At 35.7% G+C, this 8,334-nt stretch overlaps 1 protein-coding gene across 1 annotated transcript in view; it reads left to right on the forward strand.

Annotated features, from left to right (window-relative positions):
* enpp1 (ectonucleotide pyrophosphatase/phosphodiesterase 1) overlaps nt 1-8,334 on the forward strand; it is a 127,062-nt gene that overhangs the window by 20,067 nt on the left and 98,661 nt on the right. Inside the window, exons 4-5 of the mRNA XM_056480678.1 lie at nt 929-1,054; nt 3,505-3,565. Of these exons, the coding sequence (XP_056336653.1) occupies nt 929-1,054; nt 3,505-3,565 (187 nt within the window). The remainder of the gene's footprint in view (nt 1-928; nt 1,055-3,504; nt 3,566-8,334) is intronic.

Below are 8,334 nucleotides of genomic sequence, written 5' to 3' on the forward strand. Positions count from 1 at the left end.
TTGTCCTCGTAGCTTTCTGCGTATGTTGGCGGACTTGAGACTCAGAGAAGAGTTGACCAAGATGACAGGGTTCGCGTTCGGTAAAGAATGGTTCCAGGAAGCGGGTAAGACAAAAACAAAAGGCATAAAATGAAATAAGTAAGTAAATAGCAGGGTGAGAATGTGGTAAAATCTGAAAACGTGGTTAAAATCAGGTGAGGGCTTTTCTTTTTCTGGATTGCTTTTTATAACTGTCGGTTAGGTTTAGGGAAGGGGGTGGGTGAGTCAATCGATGCTTTTAAAAACACTATTGGTTGGGTTAAGGGAAGGAGGAGGGTGGGACAATCAATCAGTCAGTTGACAGCGGCCTCTGGTAAATTTACGTGAGAACAGCTGGCGTGAATGGCTCTCAATTTGAAATCTCAAAAAGAGTACACAGCACTCTCTGGTGCATTCGCAAAAACAAAAACTGCAAAAAAAAACATAACTCCTGGAGCGTATTTGGCGTTCTACAGAAATTTATATAGGGATACGTTTTCAGAATGAGGCTAGGTTGGCATTACTTTCAATTTGCAAAATGCGTTGTATATGCCATTTCTGTTTTGTTGAATCAAACTTGTGCTGTGATTATGCTTTAACAGCACCTTAAAGTGCTATTTCTACACATGCATGCATATGTTTATGCTAATTTAATTTGTTTGTATAATTATATATAGACTGGTTCAGTGATGCTAAATTATGTTTTTTATTTTTTTATGAAACCCATTCATTTACATCTTACATCTTGAATTCAGTCTTATAAGCTAATGTCTGTATGCATTTACACTCTATTAATTTCCAAAACACTCATCTGTATAGCTCTTGTAATGTTTATATAAATGATATCTCAGTAAAGTCCTAATCCTCATGTCTGTCTTTCTGCTGACCGAACTGACCCTCTGTGTTTCAGCTCAGCTCTGGACGTGCTCGAAATTCCGTTGCGGTGAGGAGCGTTTGCCCAGCAGCCTCTGCTCCTGCTCTGCAGACTGTGTGAAAGTGGGAGACTGCTGTGCAAACTACAAGAGAACATGTGAAGGTACGTCACAGCCTTCAATCTTCTGTCTATATATTAGCTGTCAGTAATATGAACGACCATTAATGCTGGGTTAATATTATTAGGTAGGCTACAGTGCGAGATGTGAGGTGTATGCTTAAAAATTGCTTAAAAATTGCCAGAAAATAAAGGAAATTGTATGATGTAATCTCAGAATTATGAGAGTTGTGTTGTGTAAACTCATTTCAAACTCTTTTCCAAACTTTTTTGTCATATTTGAAAATATAGTTCAGACAAGAAAAGTCAAAATAATAGAAGTTATTATGCAGGGAAAAAGTTTCTTTTTAAATCTGATGTTGGAAGCAGACTGTAACTAAGGGAGGCTGGGCAACAGAGTTGAGGATCCACGTGCAGTTTAATAAACAGAATGGTCAGGCAGGCAACGGTCAAACAGGAGCATAAAGGTAATCTAAGATTGTAGTCAAAAACAGGTGACAGACAGCAAAGAATCAATAACAATAAACAAGGCAAGGATCAAAACACAGAAAGACTAGACAGGATTAACGCTTTGTAATGCGACAGGTTATCAAGACTCAGCAATGTGTGTGAGAATGTGAGGTGTATATATACTCTAACTAATCAGTCTTCATGAGCTACAGTGGTGTGCAAGTAATCAGTAGTGATCCGGAGCTGGTGTGTGTTTAATGTGCCTGATGGGAAATGTAGTGCAGATCATTGGCAGAATTGTAGTTCGGGTGATAGTGAAGGTTTTTCAGCAATCTGCAAGGGCTAGATCGCTGCCATTCGTGACACAGGCTTTCATAATAGGTTTTATGCAGTATAATTGCAGGGGAAGTTGTGTTCACAAATGAGTAGTACAGTACAAAACATCAGTAAAGTCAACTTCCTAATAGGGCAAATTATTCAGTAGAATCATTTATGACCTTATCAGCTCATTTGTTTGTTGTTTTAAGAAAACTTTATAATTATGAAAGTGTACACTATGCATGACAAGACAAGATGCCTTGAAATCTAGAGTAGATAAATTTCTCTTGGTGATTAGGTTTCTTTTTTAGCTTTAGACAGATGTTTCTGTGTTTTGTTGAATTCCTCTGGCATCAGTGAGTCTGTAATGGATCTGAAGGATTAGTCTTTAAAGTGATTTGGGTCTGGAGTTGATCTCTGCCCAGCAGGACAGGCAACAGCGAAGCATCCCAACACACTGCTTTTATGCCCAGTTGTTTTCCTTAAAAATATTTTCACAAATTCCTGTCTGATTAGTTTAGGTCTCTATTTAACTGTATTTGAACAGCACAGTGCCCAGTTAGCGGCTACATGCATGTCTTCAGTGGAGTGCGTACAACACCATTTCCTTATCCACAAAACTAAAGGAGTAAAGTAAAGAGTAAAAATAAAGTAAAGAGAAAGTAAAGAGGCCAAATGGAGGAGGCTCATTCTTTATCCTCACACTGCAGATGGTCTGTTTAACAGTTTTTTCTCACTAGTGAAGCGTTCAGTTATTCCACTTACAAAGTCGCCATGAAAATAGCAAATACACCATGGCGTGACGCAACTGACTCTTAAAGGGAATGTGAGATGAGACACAGGTTTAATGCACGTTATGCTCAAAACACCCATAACTCATTAAGAGAATAAGCACAACCCTGTTAGACCATGCACCGGGCCGCAGAGTATATTTTTCCATTCTTAAAATAGCAAAAGTGGATTCAGACACACTCTACATAAATATTGCGTCATGTGCTTTAGATTATGCACCCAGATCATTAAGATACAGCCCTAGATGTGTAAGAAACTAGCGCTACACACAGGCACTCTTTGAAGAGAAAAACCTGACAAACATCTTGAAGTACTACATCTGAATAGTGCGTTTAGGTGTGGTAACTGTATATAAGTATACTTGACTCAGGAATACTTGACTTCACTTCATTGAATTTGTCCTTACTTATAAATCATTGAGCACCAAAAAGCATAAGTGCATTCTTTTGCACAAGCTGTGGATTAAAGACATTTGTTTATATCGAGAGCTAAGAAAGTGTTTAAAATTTTTAAGATTGTTTAAGACTGCTCTTTGAACCCTCCAAAAAAACAGGCCGGGTCATTATTCATCAAGTTGTTTAACTTCAATAGTCTTATGTACACAGTCAGAGCCATGTGTGTTGCTGTCAGTGCATTAGCCACTGACAGCTAATTATTATCACTTGAGAAGCTGTGTCTGTACAGTGTCATGAGGAGAATGTGATGAAGTTTTTTTTCTGTACTTTTGGCTCTATTCTTGATTGGTAGTTTCAGAATGGGAGTTATTGTTTTTACAAGGGCAGAAATTTCCCTCTTTCTTGCTTTCATTGTTCTCTTTCATTTCTCTTTTCACTGTTAAGTTCATGCAAACGATAGCACAGAAAAAAGTGAAAGCATCTGGCCAGAGTTTCGAGTTACTATTAATATACGCTTTCTCTTCCCTCTTGTCTTCACAGGTGAAAAGAGTTGGCTTCAAGAGGACTGCGAGGACATCAGGACTCCTCAGTGTCCTGCTGGGTAACAGACTTATGTTTATAAATGAGATGGTTGTGTATTAAGACATGGATCAGGTTAATGTCTTGAATTTTAATGTAGCATCTTCATTTATAGTTAGTGATGGCTTGTTTTTCTAGTTACAATTTGTGTGCGTGTGTGTGTGTGTGTGTGTGTGTAATACACCTTGTATTCCAAATTTCCCCACCAGTATAGCAATACCAGCAAGTTTTGACCTTGAGGGAACATAATTTGGGTCCCCATGAGAAAAATGGCTCAAACATCACATACAATGAAGTATTTTCATGTAAAAATGCAGAATGTGTCCTGTGAGGGTTGGGTTTAAAGATAGGGTTGAGGAATATACAGTCTGTTCAGCATATAAATATCATTACACCTATGGGACATCCCCATAAAGTCTTAAAGATAGCTGTACAGGTGTGTATGTTGGCCACTATATTATTTTCACAGCATGTTGTATCCAGCTTTTGTGAAATAGCAATATTTTTTATGTCTAACAGCAAATACAGCCCAAAACCTCAGAGATAGTGATTTGTTTTTTTAGGAAACATGGTTTTAGATGTTATTTCGTAATGTCAGATTCTGGTGCACATTTTTCATGAGCATGCGTAATGTTAATAGAATAGAAATACAATGAAAACTCTTTCTTAACTATTTTATTAACTATAATTTTAATGCTTTCCACCATTCACACAGGACCGTAGGAAATCATATATATCCCATTTTAGCTAGTGATCATAAGTTCTGGAGTAATTTGCAATATTTGTTTATGTCATGATTTATATATTTGCTTTTGGAACAAGCCTCATATGTTCGTCCATTTGTCTGTCTGTTTACCTGTTTCTTCTCCATCTGTTTGTTTAACTGTTTGTCCATCAATTTGTCTGTTTGTCCATCCATCAATCTGTTCATCCAATTATCTATCTGTCCCCATACAGAAATCTGATATATGGGCAAATATAGCTAATATATTTGAACTATGGACTGTTGTTAGTTGTTAATTAGTAAATTAGTTGTTTTCCCAATGTTTGTGGGTAAAAAATACAAAATTATATATTTTAAAGTATAAAAATTAGAAAATCATCAGAATCATCTCAGACTGGTTCGTGGTTCATGACCATGAGTTCACTGTACTGAAATGGCCTCCACAGTCAATCCAATAGAGCACCTTTGGTATGTGGTGCAACGGGAGATAGCGTGATGCTATCATGTCAGTATGGACCAAAATCTCTGAGGAATATTTCCAGTAGCTTGTTGAATCTATGCCATGAAGGATTGAAGCAGTTCTGAAGGCAAAATCTGCTCCATCACGGTACTAGTATGGTGTACCTAATAAAGTGGCCATATATATAACGGCAAGTCTGAAATTATTTGTACCCCTGGCAAAATCTGACTTTAAAAGTAAATAAAAGCTGAGAAGTTTTTTTTCCCCACAATGATGCCTCTTGTACATTGTCTTATTAAATTTTGGGAGAAGCCTACTTGGGAGAAGTACTTAAGTAACTTTAAGTGAGAATTAAGCCACAGGTATGAATCATTTTGAGCTTGACTGTATATATAAACAGACATTTTAGCAATATTTGTAATTATATGTTGCAAATATGACATATATTCAGGGGTGTAAATCATACTTAAATAAAAGTACCATTACTTGCTTAAAATATAGCGTGAGTAAAATTATCTGTTGTAAATTTTACTCAAAGAATGAGTAAAAAGTAGACCTTTCAAATGTACTTAAGAGTTGTGAGTAGTGAGTATTACACTGTAAAAAGCTGATGCATGTACATGTAATTTGTGGATGTGTGTAAACGTAACATTCTGTTGTGCAGTTAGTTATTGCCCAGCAGGCACACAATATCATAAGACATTAATTTTAGGTTAGATTTAGGTCTTGACGTCAGGTGAGCAAAATTTAATGTCTAGCCAGCGTCTAAGGACAACGTTATTTTGATCACCAATAACAATGTCAAATAACATTAATATGTGGTTGATTTTAGGTTGTGTTGGAAAGTGACCAAAATCCAACCAGCCAACATCTTAAATTATATTGACGTCAAAAACTGGCAGTTATTTGTCAGTTATGGCAACCAAATCCAACGTCTGCTAGACGTCATAGTGGTAATGTCCACACAACGTCAAGCTGTAACATCATTAGATGTTGATGTTTGGTTGATTTTAAGTTTGACGTTGGACATTGACGTCAACCCGATTTTCATTTTCAAACAAAACGCAACGTCCCCACAACATTGAGGTACAACGTCAATCTAACGTCATGTCGGCGTCTTGTGCCTGCTGGGTGTTTAAGGCCATTTCGGTCATCATACAGTAAACATCTGTCATTTTCTCATGCATCTAAAGCCTCTGGGTCAATTCGTGTAAAGATTTTGGCCATCATCTTGGAAACTTGTAATGCGTCTAAACAGTTTTCTGCAATTATAAATCGCCCATGTCTTGAGGTAATTCATTATGTGGCGATTTATCTTCCATGTGCGATTTGATTGGACAGGAATCACAGGGCTGAATTTTCTAATCCTCATAGACAAGAAAAAATAAAGTAGTGACTGCAGGTTGAAGGAAAATAGTGGAGTAAAAGTATAAATACAGCACTAAAATGTGCTCAAGGAAAAGTAAAAGTACACATTTTTAAAACTACTCCATAAATTACAATTCCTGAGACAACTACTCAATTAGAGTGACTTGATTATTTGTAATTTGTTACTTTACTCCACTGCATATATTATAATTGTAAAATCCAAACATTAACTTGCTTGTCATATATGTGTCAATTAGATATGCTATGTCAGACATCAGATTTCTATATGGGTCTTTCTGTCTATCTCTCCATTATCTGTCTGCACTTCGTCTGTCTGTTGATCTGTCCATCTATATGTCTATCTGTCCCTTTGTTTATTCATCCATCAATCTGTAAGCCCATATGACTATATATTAATTCATATGTCTGCCTATCCATTTATCCGTCCATCAGTCTGTTTATCCGTCCCTCCACATGTCTCTTTATTCATCTTTTATTATTTATCCATCAATTTTGTCCATCTTTCTGTCTGTATATCATCTGCCCTTCCATTCAGTACACTGAAAAAACTATTAATTGGATTGAATTTACAATGGATTTCATTGGATTTACTACATTGTTTAAGGTTAGTGATTGCAAACAATTTATATTGTGCTGAATTCAAACAAACAAATTAATGTAGTAATGTTCAACCTAATTTGTTTAAATTCAGCCCATATAAACTGTTTGCAACCACTTACCTTAAAAAATGTAAATCCAATGAATCATTTTCTCAGTGTATATCAGTCTGTCTTTCCATGTTTCTGTCTGTAACTTATCTATCAATCTGTTCTAATATCTGTCTATAATGGCCTTCAAAACATTCAAACATTAGCTTTTCTGATATATAGAAGATTCAATTCTTCTGTGCAAGGAAATAAGTTCACGTGGTCAGTGTCAGCACTTATTCGAATATTATTGGTGGGCTAAAGTTTTCGCCATCTTTTTCTGTTCAAACCCGTTTAAACCTGTCCAAACCCGTCTTTTCGGTTTGCAGTTAAAATAGGGACTCTGTTAAATGTCTGTGTGCATTTATATGTGCATCTGTTTAGATGCACAGAGAGATGTTAAGGCGTGTGTGTGTTTATGTCTGACTCTGTAATGGGCTGCGTGGTCAGTGAGGTTTTCCATTAGCTATAATAAAGACTCTCTGAAATGCATTCAGCTTCACCCATAATGACATTCACTGGCAGAAACACAAGTAGACAGCTTAATGAGCCATGCGCTTTAATAAAATAATAATACATTCATGTTGCTTGGTGGGGAGGCATGTACTTGTTACTGAAAGTGATTCGAAAAATATCAAATTAATGTTCAGAAAGATTGTTTTTACAGCAGTCTATTATATTTTAATGGTGTTTAATTCTAAAAGTTATTTTATAATGGCTTGAACTGAATTGAATTCTTAAACAAAAGAATCTTTATGCTCCGTTTTAACCCTTGTGACTCTTGACTACCCTTTTGTTATGTTAGTGATGAAAACATCCACTGAATTATATATTTTGTATAAAAAAACCTCAGTCCTGATCAAAACTACTAAATTGTTTAGACAATTACAGGATTTTAACTCTTTAATTGCCAAATTCATAAATGATGTCACTGATTTGGTGAAAAAACATACAAAATGACATATTTTTTATATAAAAAGTAATTATAGACTGGATTTTTTAACCTATTCTTAGTCTTGGACATGTGAATGATTAGTAACAACATTGGCCTTGATGCATTGTTAGATTTTCATTTTTGCTCCCTAATTTACTGTTGGTGGCTGTTTTTGCCACATTGGCTTCCATTATAAGCACATTGTATGGTGCATAAATACATAGTCTTAGTTTTTGTTTACTCCAGAATCTGTGCTTTAAAGGGATACTTCATCCAAAAATTAAGTTACTAACTTTTTACACTCCTTCTGGTGTTTCCAAAGATATTTTGAGGAAAGCTGAAAACCTGTAACCATTTACTTACAGTTGAAGTCAGAATTACTTAGATTTTCAGACCTCCCCTTAGATTTAGTTTTTCGTTTTTAAATATTCCCCAAAAGATGTTTAACCGAGCAAGGAAATGTTTTATTTCAGCTAGACTAAAAACTGTTTTTTTATTTTTTTAATGAATTTTTTTGCGACAAATAATTTTTTTATGTTCAATCCACTGAAATTTGTGCAAACGAATAATTTAACTTAATTCCTTCCTGTTGTCCCAA

This window comes from Danio aesculapii, chromosome 20 (genome assembly GCF_903798145.1).
Source record: "Danio aesculapii chromosome 20, fDanAes4.1, whole genome shotgun sequence".
Taxonomy (NCBI): domain Eukaryota; kingdom Metazoa; phylum Chordata; class Actinopteri; order Cypriniformes; family Danionidae; genus Danio; species Danio aesculapii.